The 17,241-nt window shown below is 43.6% G+C and overlaps 2 protein-coding genes across 2 annotated transcripts; both read right to left on the bottom strand.

Moving 5' to 3' along the window:
- Positions 1 to 394: 394 nt before the first annotated feature.
- rhbdl2 (rhomboid, veinlet-like 2) lies at positions 395 to 6,016 on the bottom strand. The gene is made up of 8 exons (XM_084026698.1): positions 5,533 to 6,016; positions 4,355 to 4,598; positions 2,869 to 3,017; positions 1,823 to 1,935; positions 1,415 to 1,515; positions 1,221 to 1,281; positions 1,063 to 1,124; positions 395 to 601 (listed from the first exon to the last, which is right to left on the bottom strand). Exons 2-8 carry the CDS (start codon positions 4,583 to 4,585, stop codon positions 419 to 421), a joined length of 900 nt encoding a protein of 299 aa, XP_083882824.1. The 5' UTR covers positions 4,586 to 4,598; positions 5,533 to 6,016; the 3' UTR covers positions 395 to 418.
- Positions 6,017 to 6,743: 727 nt separating this feature from the next.
- akirin1 (akirin 1) lies at positions 6,744 to 16,759 on the bottom strand. The gene is made up of 5 exons (XM_084027361.1): positions 16,415 to 16,759; positions 9,926 to 10,072; positions 8,125 to 8,253; positions 7,394 to 7,465; positions 6,744 to 7,292 (listed from the first exon to the last, which is right to left on the bottom strand). The coding sequence occupies exons 1-5, from the start codon at positions 16,617 to 16,619 to the stop codon at positions 7,282 to 7,284; spliced, it is 564 nt and encodes a 187-aa protein (XP_083883487.1). The 5' UTR covers positions 16,620 to 16,759; the 3' UTR covers positions 6,744 to 7,281.
- Between the last annotated feature and the right edge of the window lie 482 nt (positions 16,760 to 17,241).

A 17,241-nucleotide genomic window follows, 5' to 3' on the forward strand; every position in this document is an offset into this window, starting at 1 on the left:
AACAGAAAACTAGCATAAAATGATGCAATCAAACAGTTTGAGAAAATGATATGAAATCAAACGAGTGTGTTCATTAATTTCTTAATAATCAGGAAGAAAAACACATATATAAAACACTAAAACATAAATAAAAATATCAAATAAAACACATTTAAAGAAACGGTTAACATTTAATTGAGTTCTAAATAACTCCCTTTCTAAAGGGTACGTTTTGCTCCATGTCTAAAATATGGATGAATGTTAACAATAAACAGCAGGAGGCGCCCTTCCCTTTGAACTCACACACAAGATAATTAAAAAGATAATCTTTAAAAACTGTGTGTTGCATTAACAAAAGTCCCTGAAACGCAACCTTTCCCTGAAACACACCAGTCCTGAGTGTGGATTTAAGGTGTATAAAGAGGTTATGAGTGCAGCTTTAAGGTGGTGCTGGAGACAGGAAGATGTTAAAGATCACAGCAAAGACCACACAGACTACATAGGCCACTATACACAGCCAGAACCGCGGGTCTTTGAGCAGCTTCTTGTTGTAAGCGCTGAAGAAGACGTAGCCGATGGTCATCCCGGCCAGGATTCCTCCAAAATGAGCCACGAAGGACACCTGGGAGGAGAGAGGTCAGCTTTCAGTCAGCCTGTGGGCCTGATTCCCCAAATTACAGCCAACACAGACCCTCGACGGCTGTCACACGAGCTCACACCCAAAAAAACATGCAGAACCAGTTTAACAGCCAAACAAAGAGTCGGGAGGAGGGAAAGGAGGGAGATAACAAGGTGGGGGAGGGAGGAAGGAAGCAGCTTTTTAAGAGGTAATCAGTTAAAAAGACAAACAAGCTTCTGCAAACAGGAAGAAGACACCAGAAGCTTTCAGTTCAAACCTGAAACTATGGATTTGAAAAGTGTTTTGTCCTTTAGTGAGCGCCATAAGAGAGAGGTATTTCTCTTTAAGTTCAATCAAGTCCCAGCAGGAGTTCTGATCATACGTGTAGCTACAAGCAGATCAAATCCATCACCCAACATGAGCTGGAAACAGCCGTGAGCTCGCTCTCTACTGTACACCCCTACCTTCAAACCAGCCTCGTCTGACGCAAATCTTCTGTAGAAGGCAAATCCAAAATCTGTGCCGACTGAAGAAGGAAAGAATTAAATGTCACATGTTAAAAAAGGTGATCACAGCAGTCGGAAACTGAAAAAACGGGTTGAAAACACGCAGGAGAACGTACCGAATATCACTATAGCCAGGATACGGAATATTCCAAGGAGAGGAATCATCTCTCGGAAGTTCTGTGGAGTGAATTTTTAAAATGTGAGTGAGCCGCTACTGTACACACATTATCAATGATAACGTATAAAATAATGTAATTCTGAACCCAAAGTAAACACTGGAGACTGAGATGCAGACTGGATGTAAACTCACCACCACTGCATTCATGAAATAGCCTCCTATTAAGGCATAAACACCGCCGGAGGCTCCCACCAAAGCACTGTGAGGATCAAAGATGGAGCTGCACAGCGAGCCTGAGGGGAAACACAAAGTACCCGCTTTGAAAATCAGTGGCATTTAACAGGAAAAAGCTCCGATCAAGATGAGTTAGTGTTCGACGCCGGGGTGCGTTCACAAACACCTGACGGCTCTGATACGGGAAACGCCTTATCAACCTTTTTAGATCACATATTGTGCACCAAAATACCGCATTTTATTCTTTCTGGAAAACAAAATATGATGTCAGCTCCCAGTAAACCTGCGAGAGATGGTCGTGAGTTAATCTTCTGAACGCTCTAATGAAATTCCTGCAGGGGCTTTACTGGAGGAAACCATGCTCACCGGCCAGGACGCCCGCCATGTAAACCATCCCCACTTCGAAGCCTTTGTGCACCAGCTCCAGCGGGATGCCCAGCAGCAGCTGCATCACCAGGTTGCCCACGATGTGCTCCACACTGGACGGGCAGAGAAGAAGACGTGAGAGGCTGATGGGTACTTTAGAAACAATGTTGAGGATTTAAAGGGTAAAACTGGTGGTTTTCTATCGTTCTATTGTTATTGAACCACAAAAAGATTTTCTTTTTCTAAAGGTCTGTCATGTTGTACTGGATGCTTGGCCACGGGATGAAGAAAGGAAGGAAGACAGAAAGAAAGAAAGACAGACAGAAATATAGACAGAAAGAAAGACAGAAAGGAAGAAAGAAATAATCTATATCTTTATCTATCTGTCTGTTTTTCTATCTATCTATAAATCGTGAACAGATACTGCAGCCCCGAGCCTCTTGTCTTCCTGAAAATGTAAATCTGTAAAACCAGATCCCAAATATATACCATATATCAGTAAAGAACTAACAAATATAAACGTGTATCAGTAAAGAAGTAAATAAAACAGCGGGGTTCTTTAGATTTAAACAGATGTTTAAACATATTCAGGTTTTTAAACGCATCATAGCGGACGCTGCATGTGGGACTGACTCACTTCCACGTTGTTGTGGAAAAGGACAGACTATCACGATCCGTATCCTCTAAGCAAATATCCTGTTTCTCAGCGAGCGTTGTTCCTCTTCTGGTTTTCCTGTGTTTTCCTTCGGCGTAGTCAGGATTTGGGGGTTTTCCTCCCGCCGTGTCGGCTTATACATACTTTAAGGTTTGTTTTTCTGTTTGCCACATCACACCACTTGGTCGTGTTTTGACAGATGTGCCGGCTGAAAGCTGTGTTCCTCTATAAAAAGCACTCACGGGACTCGCCTTGGTAGCTGAATATGAAGTAATGCAGGACTCACATGTGACATCACGCCTGACAGCGTTACAAATAAAAGCCTGCAGGGATTATGAGCTTCACGGCTAAGATCCCGGACCATAGAGTGTCTGATGGTGTAATTATTTACCCGGCGTGGACGAACATGTAGGAGATGAAGCGCCACGCTTCCTCCCTCTGCTCGGGCTTGTAGGTGAGGGGGCTGTTCCAGATGCCTTCATCCAGGGTCACCCACTGCTTCTGAGGCTTCCACACGGCGTAGTAGATGAACACCGCCAGCTGTGTGAAGGGACGGAAACACACAAGTTCATCTCTAAGAATGGACATCGGGAAGAGTAGCAGCAGAAAACAGCTGTGAAAATAAAGATGTGCAGGACGGATCAGAAATACAGATGTTGGAGTGTTTCACCGAGCCGCAGCTCGTACGTCTGAAAGCATCTGTGGGAATATAAAGCGACGGCACGCTGAGAGAGAACACTGCATCTCAGTCCATCTTCCTCCTCCTCCACCTCCTCCTCCTCCTCCTCCTCCTCTCCAAACATAACAGATAGTATTCACTGACATTCAAATGCAGTGACACTGGACATCTGTGAGCTACTAAAGAGTGAGCTGTTAAACACCAAACTGACTTCAACGGCAACTTTGTAGCGAGATTTTACACGTTTTAAGTGTGTGGATTCATCCCCAAGTAACAATAATGTGATGGAAATATGCAAATTAACTACATTTAGGATATTTGATAAGAAGCAGCAGATTAGAAAAACACAACGGATTCAATCATGTGCACAGAAATGATTTAAAACTACAAATATATATATGGATATGGATATTGAAATATTGATATTGATATTAAAAACTCCTATATCCGATATTTAAAAACTCCTATATCCGATATTTAAAAACTCCTATATCCGATATTTAAAAACTCCTATATCCGATGTTTAAAAACTCCTATATCCGATATTTAAAAACTCCTATATCCGATGTTTAAAAACTCCTATATCCGATGTTTAAAAACTCCTATATCCGATATTTAAAAACTCCTATATCCGATGTTTAAAAACTCCTATATCCGATGTTTAAAAACTCCTATATCCGATGTTTAAAAACTCCTATATCCGATGTTTAAAAACTCCTATATCCGATGTTTAAAAACTCCTATATCCGATATTTAAAAACTCCTATATCCGATGTTTAAAAACTCCTATATCCGATGTCTAAAAACTCCTATATCCGATATTAAAAACTCCTATATCCAACATTTAAAAACTCCTATACCCTCCCATCCCTACGCTCATATTTGCGGTTTACCCACTTAGTCATTACATCCATATTACCGATGACTCATCCACAATCACGTGCAAATATTCTGTGAGCAGCACCAACGGTCCACCCTCCAGTGATATCATACAATGTATTTGCTGAATAAATATGGAGGTTTAAAACGATCCAGGCTTCTATGACATCACACCTCTGCTCCACTAAAGCCAGTCCCAGTGAATCTATAGCCTCATTAACACCCTGGCAGCATATAGCCCAATGTAGGCTGCATGTAAATCAGATCCATACCGACCCGGTCCTCATGTGTGTCATTCAGACGGGACGAGACAAGCTACCTCTGCAACACTGATGAGGATGATGAAGATGGGGGGCGGGCAGCAGTTGGCCCGTTCCAGGTATTTGCTGCGGGAGTCTTCCGGAAGCATCCACTTGGAGACGGAGTGCTGGAACTTCTCACAACAGCCCATCTTCCTGAGGCCATCGGGCTGGTCTTCGGCGGTCCTGAACCGCTTCCCATCCCGGTCCACGGGGAACGGCTCCTGCTGCTCCAGGTCGATGTCGTCCATCACGGCTCCGGTCCTACGCAGCAGAGCAGAGTTAACACTGAATTAAATTATTCTCCAGAAATTAACCATAAATATGAAACAATACCTAAACCGGCAAGTGTTCACATAGAAATGGATTTTAAATACAGCTCCTCTACAAAACAATTCCACCATTTAAAGTTAATCCCCATAAATAAACACAAATGCTATCACAGGCTAAAGAGAATGTCATGTTGTGATAAATGCGATAATCATCAAAATGTGCTTAAAACTCAATAATTGCATGGAAACATACTGGTATTTTATATTTTGGGAAGAAAAAGCTCAGTTTTCCCTTTTACACACAAACGCAGCGTTTTACAGTAGAGTACAGTTTTCAGTGAAAAACAAATCATCTTAAATAAGATAATGAATCATAAGGATTTGCAGCCTAAATATAGGATGAATACATTTTTTTTAAATGTTCTTTTGTATCCTGTATTTGTTTTTACATCAGGCTCTATTTTTAACTTCTCTACCATGAAAGTGAGCTCTATCAAGTCACTATATCTCATCTCTACTACATAAATGTATCATTTCTGTGACTGAACGCTCATTAACAAATTACTCCTTTAAAGCATGAAACTAGTGAATAACAAACCCTCCTTTAGTAACTGAGCTCACGTCCAGCTGGCAGGAAATCAAATCAAAAGAGAGCAGAGTTTAACACAAAGACACTAAAGCTGTTCCCCTTTATGTGACTTTTGTATTAAAAGTTATATTTCTGTTAAGTTGCAGAGATCTGATGAGAAACAGACTAGAGTCCCAGTTTAACTGCCATGAGATGCAGCAGCTTGTTAATTAACGCGTTTCCTGTTTACGTGGGCGTCGCTGGGATTCTGTTGGGTTTAAATGTAAGGTCAGACATTCTTACGTTTTGGGTTTTTTGTCATTGTTGAATGAATCCGACTTAATAAATGTTCACTCACCTAAACCTTCGACAGGAAGAGTGCAGATTGTTCCGGGCGGCCTCAAACGCATCAATATGGGTGATCGACTAATCTTAATTCAAGCGAGCAACACACACACTGACACACACACACACACACTGACACACACACACACACACACACACAGTACTGGAGTTCAACACAAAGGTAGTGGACAGCGGGACGGTAGAAAGGTGGACAGCGGGACGTCTCCGACACCGTTCCTCCGTGTTTCAGTCCCTTCTTCCAGCCGGCCGTCGCTGCGGGATCCGGGGAACGAGGAGGAGAAAAAAGGAACAGCCTCGGAGATAATTATAGACCTTGCATTGCTTTTCCTGCTCGAAGCTTCCTTCCTCGGTCTCTGAAGGTCTCAGCTCGACCTCTCGGCTGCAAGACACTGGTTTCTTCACAGGAACGCAGCGAACACCAGAAGTCTGCAGGTAGTCAGGCCGTCTACCTGTTTCCCTGTGCCACACCTGGGATCAGTGACGTCACAGTCCCGCCTCCAGATCAGCCCCTCTCTTCTCTACCCCCCCCCCCCCCCCCCCCAACACACACAGGGAGGAAAACAAAGCCACCATCTTTGATCCGCCGTTTAATTAATATCTATAAATATTACACTTCTATAAAATAATGCAGTGAAGCGCACTTTGATATCGGTGTTGCAGTACCTCACAGCAACCACAAGGTGGAAGCAGAGTCCACTTTACATTAGAGGTCTCTAGTAAAGATGAAGTGCTTTTTATATGCCAATTACTCATAAGTATATAATGTATGCATGCATGTATGTATGTATGTATGTATGCATGTATGCATGTATGTATCTACAAACACACACGGAAATTATAGTTAGAGCAGCCAGTTATGAAAACAACATGTACAGGGAATTTACATTTACACAAAATATATTAGTATACCCTGTAAGTATACCAGACTACAAGTCCAGTATACAACTGAGAACTAGCATAGACATACTATATACACAAGGCAGAGTGCAATTTACTGTTTTTTCAAATGACGGAAGGCATAAGAAGAACTCTACAGAGTTCTCTGTAAGACAGACGTGAGGTTTTACATCGACTCATTGTTGTGGGCATGAACAACGTCCTGTTACCATTCGGTGTATAAAATGTGATTTTATGCGACAGAACCAGAAGCCACATTACAAATCAACACATGCACGCTTCAAGAAAACCTCCCAGACAAAAGACTTTAAATCACAGAACTTTTATTTTTTTCAAAAGGGAGAAAAATCCACATTCTCGGGTAGAGTTGTGAGGAGGGGGAGATGGGGGAGGCAGGGAGGGAGGGAGGGGACAATGTGAGAAGCAGAAGCCATTAAATACAGCTGCTGGAAGGTTATACAGAATGATCACGTGAGCCAATAAGCGTTTTCTACAGCGCCGGCAAGTAGATTTGACACAGATCTGCTTTAGTCAGGATTTCCAGAAAGAGCGTAGAACGAGAAAGACGAAAAAAAAAAAAAAAAAAAGGGCTCAAAATTAATTTCTCTTTCAGATTCTTCTAACTTTTGGCCAGCAGCGATAGTTTTGAAGTAAGATATCAATGTTTGGATTAAAAAGAGGATAAACCATGGTACCCAAACAGTTTAAGATCGGGGAGGGGGGAGAAGGGGGTGGGGGGGGGGGGGGGGGAATAAAATGAAAATCAACCGGATGGGAGGGGGGGGGGGGGCAGTAGAAGAGCAGCCGTCTTGTGAGAGGAAGCCGAGATCTCATCACGGCGAGTTCAAGAGACATCTGAAACACATGAAATGATCGGTACCGTCGTCAGCTGAGATAACAAGCAGGTCATCCTTCATTCCCAGAACACGGATCAAACAGAGTGATCAGATACTTACAACTAGCAGGCCGGGCTCCGTATCTTCGCATGATCTGGTCTTGTGTGAATTTCACAAAAGATTCGTATTGTTCTGGAAAGAGAAGACGACGAAGGTGAGGATGTGGAGTCAAAGATCTCCTTCTAAACTGTTAAATCTCTTCTTCTTTGTCTTCAGGTGGAAACAACGAAACTTTACACCACAGCAGCGATCTAGTAAGCCTGCAGAGCGTCAGTTAAACCCATAATACGGTCTCATTTAGAGGTTATATGATCAACATGACCTGACAGAAAACAGCTCGACGGCGTGATTGGCCGATACTGACATTTACAATAAGTCAGCATAAGTCAGTTTGGCTGAAGCTCACTTTACCCTGCAGACACACACCAAGCCAGCATTTTAAAGTTCATACACTCTGGGAAAGCTGTGTTTGGATATTTAAAACAGCAGCTCGGTGGGTATGGAGGGCCAAAACAAACAAACTGGTGTTTTTTTGTTTTTAAATGCGGACATACTAATGGAGTCTTTGTACTTGCTGCCGGCCCCGTTTACAGCCGTGGCATCCGGAGGCTTATATAAAGTCTGTTTGAGGGAACGAGGATGCCAGCGCTGCAGACCTAACAGATATGATATGTCAACATACACATAAGGGAGGAGGCCGGACGTTTCCCATTACACAGCGACACTTTCACTGTGCTTCACGTGCAGACGAATTGTGAGTGTTTGAATGTTTCCTACTTTTTTAGTCTTACCTGCGAGTTTTGTGTTAAGAATCTGTTCGTACTCCTCCCGGATCTTCTCCTCGTGGTCTTTAAGCAGCCGCTCACACAGGTAGCTCACCTGCTTCAGTGTAAACGAGGGCTGGTCCTTCCTTGAGGCACCTGGAAACGCAGAAACACAGCTCCGTTATGACAAATGAACTGCTCACGTCTCCGGCACGGCGATAAGTCACAGAGACAGAAACGTCCCCTCTTCAGAAATAGGTGCTGGGCCAGCTGCGTATTTACAGCTTTGCTTTCCGTCGTCCCTCACCTCTGCCAGTCGGCAGGGTCATGCAGCACTAATGTGGGCCCTCCCTCCCCCCCAAAGGTGCAACTGGAGCCAGCTTTAGCTCGATGATCCTTCACCCAGCGGTCTTTGAGGTCTGCTGGGAGCCATTTGGACTAAAACGTTTGTAAATCACAGGAGAGGATGGCAGAGCGAGGACGACGGTGTAATGGCCGCCTCAGACACAGAAAGATGGCGGTTCGTAGCGGTGCAGTCTAGTGTGATCCGTGAGGCCGTACGGCAAGAGTGATTAGGAAAAAACACCGGCGCCTCGAGGCCCGGGACTTGGATTACATCACACGCCCAAACTGTGAGGAAACAAAAACGCACTGCGAATGCTGCAGCATGATCAGTTTCCCAGAGAGGAGCAAAAGTCAAACGTGCCATGTTTGTCCATATGAATGACACATGTAGACAAAAGACGGGCTGAAACAACCTAAACGGAGAAGGTCACCAGGGCATCAAGTGATTTATCCATCCTTGTTGTGTTCAGAGCGCGATTGTAAAAAAATATTAAAGTTATGTCTGTATGGACAGCCATTTAAAAAAGAAAAATCATTCAACGTAAACGTTCTTCTTGGGTTTAGACGTGTACGTTTACGACCTCTGGATTCATCAACGCCTTCACAAAGAAACGGTTGTATCCTCTCCGAGCTCTTCACATTATCACAGTAAATGGGATTTATTCCATGACACTTCATACGCGTTTGATTTGTTATCCTCAGATATGATGAGGCATGAAAGTGCTTTTTATTTTCCAACGGTTCATTACATGTCAGCACCCTGAGAAAACGAGAATGGAGCGGACGCTTCTACAGGATATGACTGAACTCAGATGGGAGAGACGTCTCCATTTCAGGAGCGGGCTTTTGGATTTGGCACAAACATCTATAAATCTTTCACAAACTCACATCTGGAATCACAATCCCTCTGCCCTTGTGATTGTTTGGATGAGCAGCAGTAGCCTGCCTCTTGAGACTAGAGTTGGTCATGCAGGTCCAGCAAAGGGGTTTTTGTTTTTGGCAGGCCTTGAAGACTGAATGACCTTATCATTCATGATTGTTACAAAACACAGGCTTAAAAAAAAAAAAAAAAAAGCTGTCAGTCTGTTTTTGATGTCTGAGTTGGCCGTCACTTCAAGGACTTGCTAACCAGAACAAAAGAAAGCAGAAACATTAATCAAATAATCCCTCAAATTAATCCCTCATGAAGCAAAAGTTAAAACCTGCAGAAGTACAAAACCGCCCAACAGCTCTCGACGAACCCAAACGGATCCAACAGCAACTAAAATGTTACGACACTCAACAGAAAGACGGACTTCTATAACGGGAAAGTCTGAGAACTGTAAAAAAAAAAGTAAATAAATAAACGCTGCTTTTACAAAAATGCACTCATGCTTAGAGTGTGTGTGTGTGTGTGTGTGTGTGTGTGTGTGTGTGTGTGTGTGTGTGTGTGTGTGTGTGTGTGTGTGTGTGTGTGTGTGTGTGTGTGTGTGTGTGTTCCTACCTGGTGGGGAGCTGGGAGCGTTGAGGGAGGAACTGGGGCTGGGGGAGTCACTGGAGCTGCAGGCCTCAGTCTGGTTGAAGGCCCCTTCCAGCTGCCGCCGCCTCTGGATCCGGCTGTACTCCTGGCGGAGGTTCTGGAAGATCTGCTCTGTAGGGAGCAAACACAAACGAGCACAGATTTAAACCAGGACAGAAGAGACGCACACAAAAAACAAACGTTTCAGCTCCTCGGGCGTCATGAGGGATGTTGCCAACCGCTGCCACAACAAATGTGTATTGAAACTTTTGCTTATTTAAATGAAACCCACAAAAAGTGCAAAATTACAGGTTTTCAAATGAATAATGTGCCATTTAAGTCTCCATTTTGAATGCCAACATATATCTCCAGAAGTAGCAGTTGTCCCAGCTGCTTCTTCATATTCAGCGAGTTCATTAGTTTAGTCTATAATGTGTGTTCTTTTCAATACCACGCCCACTGCAACCACAATCACAATGTTGAATGCACTCACCAGCATGAATACGGACTATTACGGGAAGGCGTCATCAGCCATGGCGCTCTGAAGATCAACTAAAGCTATGCACATCTCTAAACTGACATGGGTCCAAAAAACAACACAGGAAGCAGCAGAACGGCACACTGACATACCTGCTACAGCTGATACACACACACACGCACACACGCACACACACACACAGACACACGCACGACTTGAAGAGCTTCCTGATCTTGTGACTATCACTTTCACTTCTCTGCCAAACGTCTTTCATGACGTCGGCATCGCTACAGCTGGTGAAGAGGCTTTCGTTAAGGCTGCACCATAAATCAGCATTCTTCAAAGTAACTTTGTAACAAAGTAAAAGCCTCTCATTCTTCAGAGGCATATTTAGTGGTTGAACAGATGCTTGAGGTTTTCTGTGGCGTACAAAATAAACTGATTTGCGTGGAAAGATCTGTGCAATACAAGGTCGAAATACAGATAATGTGGAACAGGACGGTTCTGGTCTCTACTTCAAGGCACTGATAAATCATGCAAATTCAGGCTGATAATCACCCATTACAGTTTCCCCAAAATGTGAAGTGGAACAGTTACATGCAACATGTACAGTGTGTCTATTTTTCTACGATACTTCCTGAATGTTTTATTTAAATCAGGCTCTATTTACTTCTCTACCATGATAGTGAAATAGACGGCTTTTTAAATCATTCCTGACGATATTCATGATTATCCAGATAATGAAAATGTAAAAAAAGGGTTTTTATAAATCTAGATGTGATCAAATCATACATCGTCCCTCACCTAGTGCAGAAAACTTGATATACTACTCTATATATACACACTTTATATTTTGTGGATTGGGACTAAAACTGGAATTTTACCACGTTTAAAGCAAACAAGAGTTTTGGAAGATCGTTGCACATTAAAGGACGTTATTGTGGATGGGTTTCTTTCCAAACGGCCTGCATTGTCACAATCATTAATTAATTAATCCACACAAGGATAGAATACCAACTGCAGAATGGCAACCGAGCACACATGTAAACGTACAACTGCTAATCAATATCAGGTACGATGTAGGCCGTGAAAGAGACCGATAATGGTGTTTGCACACTTCAACAAGCGCTTGTTTTGGGTCGTAAATGTGCCATATTGCCTGAGATAACTCACTAATTTCAATTTCACTTCAAGTGTACAGCTGCAGCTGTATGCATGGCATGTACACTTTACTGGTTTCTCACATTACAAAAATAGCTACTTGCAATTATCTCCAAAGTCAATGAAGAAGTCACGGGGAGAGATACTGTTCGACTGGGTTCGTTACTGCAATACATGCAAGTAGTTGATCAAAAGAAAAATAAGTATATGGATAATCAATTATTTATTTATTGTTCAAGCAAAAACACCAAAACATCAGCTGCTTCTAGGTTTTCAGTTGTGCCTATTTGCGGATTTTCTTACAGTTAACAATTTTTGGGTTTTTTATTCTTATTTGGACAAAATAGTACATATAATAACGAGGATATTTACAAACTGATTAATTGATCAAATGTATAGATAAAATAATGCATAGGTCATCAAAACGAATCATAAGTTGCAGCCTTACAGTTTATACTCAAGTTAAACATGCATCAGGTATAGACTTAAATAAAAAAGGTAATAAAAAGGTCCTGTAGACATGCAGAGAGCTATGATGGGGTCAGAGATTGGTTTGCCGTGTATCATCTCGATGATGTCCTGAAGGATGGCCCACGCTGCAGCTGCTTAAACATGGGTCACAGCCAGCACACACATCTAATTATAAGCTTACGGTTAAAAAAAGTCCTGGAAAAAACGAGAAAAACAACATGTCTCAAATAAAGATAACCAAATGCAGCGGAAGGACTTTATCTTTCTGGGTTCATACGGGGGGGGGGACGTCTATATGTTGCGTCTCTATCTGGGGAACCTCATTGCCTGGTTTATCTTGGGTGGAGAAGGCCAGAAGCCACGTTCAGCCTGCTCATCAGAAAGCTTGTTTGGAGGGTGAGGAACGCCATGTTATATGTGGTCATGCACTTTTGGACTGGTGCCTTCAGAGACCCCCCCGCCCCTCCTCTGGCTGTATGTGGCCCCTGAAACCTTCCAGCATCAACAATACAGGACCCTAATCCGACAGGCTGTTTATTTAGCCACGGAGGGGCTTTTCACTGGTAATAAAGCCATGTTCCCAACCCACAAAGGGGCTGTAACCGGGACTGAGACAATTAGTAGACAGAAGGGCTGTCCTCCACCAAAGTCATTCTTAGTCAACCAACACCCATACTGTTGTGTTAACTCATCAATAAGTTGATTTAAATGGGCAGATCTGTAATACTGAGTTTCTCCATAAGAATCACACAAAAGCACAGCTTTATACCTTCAGCTCTGGGAAATTGTGATTCTGACATTATAGAGACTAAATTAATTGGAAATAAATGATAAGTAGATCACTCAAAAATTACAAACAAAATTACCTCAGGTGAAACACATTTCTTTTAATTCGACCCCATAATGTAGTCCCCCACCGATAAACGCCAAACAGACTTCTGAATATTAAGAGGCATTTATTGCACACAACACACAGGCACGGTTTGGTCTCGTTTTGGTATTTTTGCAGGGCGTTGCAGGGTTGCAGATCTCACTGCCTCTCGCTTACCAGTTTCCTGGGGGAAACCCTGGGTGAGAAACAAGGACTGTATGAACAGGTGAGCAAGAGTCTGCAACAAATCCAGACTGAAGAGAACTTTGAGACGGTTCTTCTGTATATTTCTACCATGATGCATTCATGCGTATGGAGCTACAGTTGGAGACGTGAGTTTAACCTGCGACAGCGATCTTTAATGAACGGGTCCGCCCGGATCTCACTTATCTAGGTACATCTGAGTGACGAGTGAAGCCCCCCTCTCCTGCTGCCCGTCACTTCCAGCTCTGCCAACTACTAGTAGCTCAACTTTGGGCGTTGCTTGGCAACAATGACCCTGCCACAACCAGGCCAAGCAATCAATCACAGAGACTTCCGGGAGACGGGGCAACTCGGTGGAGAAAGCCTCGGCTAAAGGCTTACGCACAGGCCAAACAGTGAATGCGACAAGAGATCGGCCAGATAGATTGGAAAACAAAGCTGACTCATTTAATTTCACCCTCCACTGCTAAAGAATTGTGATGGGGGGGTTGCAGGTCCCAAATGCCAGGAAGTAGTTTGTGATGTATTACGGGTCAGTTGAAGTTGCCCTTCTGCCGGAGAGAATTTAGGCGACCAATAGTTTGAAAAAGGCAGACGGTCAACACGTTGCCATTGGGCAGATTTCCGTGTAGAGGCTACATGCAAACCCTCTGAAATCCCTCAATGCATTTTAAACAGAGCTAAACACAACATTGTGACTAACTCTTCTGGACAAAGAGCTTCCTGAACATACACAAGAGATCTCATCTAGGACCTGCCCAACTCAACAAGTCAGCCAGTCCATCCTTTTAGATAACATGCCAGGAAAACACCCGCCTCATCCGTCACTAGCCTAAACTGGCACACCACAACAATGAGGTAGAGAACAGAGTATGCAATCCTATTTTACATAATGAAAAAAATACCTGAAGACACCTTGGCAGAGTGAGATCCACGCACACACAAAGCCTCGCTCGCCACAAGCAAACCTGACTAGCTGGAAAGCATGTGTGGGAAGAGACGGGTGGGAGGGATGACAGCTGACCTTTCGCTAAATACAAAACTGCTTTCACTTGGCAAACTACAGCAGAAGGGCAGGCTTGCGGCACCGGTCCCATAAGGGGCCCCTTTCTGGGTGAAGGTGAGTATTATACCTGGTATCTGGACCTCATGTCTGCAGCAGACAAATCTACATTACTGCGGTGTAATTCAGCTCAACAGGCAAACTGAAAGAAGTGGAACACACAAGATGTCTGTTGAACACTAAACATAAACTTCAGGCTAAAGAAGCAATGTCAGAACGGAAAAATGATAGGATTCCTATTTTGCACTCCACATACCACTCTGTAAGGGAGCCACAATGAGCAAATCAGATTGCATAAATGGGAGTGAGCAATAACCGCAGCATGAAAATGCATCTTCTTCACCTCGAGGCGTCTACAACTACCTTCTCAGAAATGCAGCACGTCTCAATCACTATTAATCTTTTGCTTAGCAGAATGAGAAAAACACCGCTCAACCAAAAGCAGAAATGCATGCATCTCACAGGAAGACGCCGTGACGCCACCGACATCCTCACCTTTATCTGTGTGTGTGTGTGTGTGTGTGTGATAATGCTCTGAACAAACCCTCCCTGGCTTGTCCTAGGAGCGATGTGTGCATCGCCCCCCAGTGTCTTCTTACAATGATGCACACCAAGAGGCACGTTTTTTTGTGAAATTCACCATGATTTTGACCTTTGACTTAATAAATGACATGACAGGCATATTGGAACTGTGTGTGCCCTTGTTAGTTTATCGTTTTAATGAACGTCGTCATCACGAATAGCTCACATTTGCAGGTAAATCATGAAGAACAGCAACTGAAACCAAGTCAAGATGCTAACATGCTATTCGCCCGGCATTTAAGTTCTGGAAAGAAGTTGACATTCGAAAAGAAACTGAAATAAGAAAGTTGAAACCATCTTTAATTGGTTTAACAGATGTTAAGTAGCTCAACACAAAGCCACCGAGATAATATGATGGATGACCGTTCTCCTCCAAGCAGTCCCTTGCCATCAAACACTGAAGAATTCATCTGTGCACGTCCGATTTCCTCACGGTCAATACTTTGTGGCAAGATGGACGTCAGCACACCTCACAGCAACCCTGCTCTTTATCATATGCTGCGCTGTAGGCGATGCTTTCTTATCACTGGGGAGCACGTGAAGACAATCTAGGAGTTAACGGCATGGCTTAGCACAGGTAGTACAGCTGTCTCCATCTTGTAATCCTCTCACATTTCACAGTAATGAAGTGATCAAATACATTCAAGGGTGTCCAGCAACATTTTTAATTAAAATGTTTAAATAGAGGGTAACGACTGGGCCTCAGTGCTATCGTGCTGCCCGATCTGAGTGACTGGCACATGCAATAAGCCTCAGTGGATCGCAGTGCAGACATCTAGGTAATTATCTGGGTCTACTGGTGAGCCCCACACCCGTCCAGCACTCACAGCGGAGCTTTCCAAGTCAAAGGGAGAGTGGATGACAGACATTAAAAGGAAATGAACAATGCCTTGCAGGCCTGAAGAGGAATAGACATGGCTGTGCTGCATAATGGTAACCCCCCCCCCCCCCCCCCCCACCACCTCAATGCAAGACGATTGTGGCACTAATCAAGGAACATTAGCCAGGCAGCTCCTAATTAACAGCCTGCCACGATGTGGCTGCTGCTGTGATGCCATTTGTCTTCTCAGTAGAGACAACAGGCCAGATTGTCACCTATGTATTAAAGCACAGGCAGGATCTTTTGTTTAAAGCCTCCCAGCTTTCAGATAAATGTTTAATTGAATATGTTAAATGGCCACGATAGGACACACTACGGCTGCAGATTGGATAGGAAAAGCTTAAGAAAAGGGGTAGCCATGAAGCTATAGTCAATCCCCCGGATGATAGATGTTTCATTTAGCTATGCAAGGAACTTTGAAGCTAATATTTTCATGTGCAGCTCATTATTAGCCTATGCTAGCTAATTTAGCAAACTATGGGAGAATAAAATGAGCTCAACGAAGCTGTACAAAGCCACCTCTACTGCTGTGCATACGATGGTTTATTATGGATTGGTGAAATGATCCTTATCGGCAACTTGGCGACGACGTTCCCTTTCCTGGCGTTAGCTTCGCTAAGCTAGCGTTTAGCCTCCAACCCCCATTCTGATTCTTTCAACAAGCTAGCTATCCATTCCACTCCACCCAAACCTCCCCCCCTCCCCCATGACACCCACCCTGAAACGCAGGGGGAAAAAACGTACAATCCGGTGTAATTTCATACCTGGGGTGAGCCTGTGTTCGCCTCCTATGGCCTGGGGAGACATCGAGTGCGTCGGGCTGTCGACGGGGGGACGGAGGTTGCATCTTTGCGGGGACGGAGTGCCAGGAGTCCCCGGTAGTGGATTGCACCTTCGCCGCTTGGGAGACTGGGGACTGAGGAGGGCCTCAAACTCCATCGACCGCTTTAACGTCGCTCCACACGCCATGTTAGCTAAAGAAAAGTGGGGGGATAAGCTGGAGGAAAAACGAGCCGCGAAATCAGGGCTTTGACGTTAAACGCTGCTCGAATTTCTTTCTTCCTCTCCACAACAACGGATTTTCTTCTCTGAGTAGTAAGCCAACTGCCGAGCCTGCCTGCTGAATTTTTAAAACGTCACAATGGCGGACCGTACCACTAGTGGGGAGAGGGGAGTTCCGTTTATCCACAACCTATTATATTACATATTTAACTGATTTTAACAGTAATTCGTATTAAACATACTGTTTTAAGTGTTATACAAGGTAAATACTAAACATCGATTGTGATTTTATTCCCTACTTTGCCGTCTTTACGCTACGGTTGGTTGCTGCTATCCCTACCGGTGGTCCTGATTGCTTTAGTTTCCGTTGAACTCAAATTGAAGGTTCACGAGACGTCTGGTGGTGGTGGTCAGGTAAATCAGGTAGGATTAAAACTCCAGGGTGATGTTAGACAGGAATCTTCATTAGAATATTTATATATTATTTTTTTATTCATTAATTAATTTATTTATATATTTATTTATTCATACATTTTTTTTTATTCTTCCGTCTGTCAACAAATAACAGGCTTCATAATATATTTCCACA

This window comes from Eutrigla gurnardus, assembly GCF_963514095.1.
Source record: "Eutrigla gurnardus genome assembly, chromosome: 14".
NCBI classification, from domain to species: Eukaryota; Metazoa; Chordata; class Actinopteri; order Perciformes; family Triglidae; genus Eutrigla; species Eutrigla gurnardus.

Coding starts and splice junctions, on each gene's coding strand:
- rhbdl2 (XM_084026698.1), bottom strand. CDS start 4,585: ATGGACGACATCGACCTGGAGCAGCAGGAGCCGTTCCCCGTGGACCGG. Junction 1,936..2,868: donor TACATGTTCGTCCACGCCGG/GTAAATAATTAC, acceptor CTGCCCGTCCAG/TGTGGAGCACATCGTGGGCA. Junction 1,282..1,414: donor ATTTCATGAATGCAGTGGTG/GTGAGTTTACAT, acceptor TTCACTCCACAG/AACTTCCGAGAGATGATTCC.
- akirin1 (XM_084027361.1), bottom strand. CDS start 16,619: ATGGCGTGTGGAGCGACGTTAAAGCGGTCGATGGAGTTTGAGGCCCTC. Junction 10,073..16,414: donor CGAACACAGGCTCACCCCAG/GTATGAAATTAC, acceptor TGCTCCCTACAG/AGCAGATCTTCCAGAACCTC. Junction 8,254..9,925: donor CGCTCCCAGCTCCCCACCAG/GTAGGAACACAC, acceptor CTGCGTTTCCAG/GTGCCTCAAGGAAGGACCAG.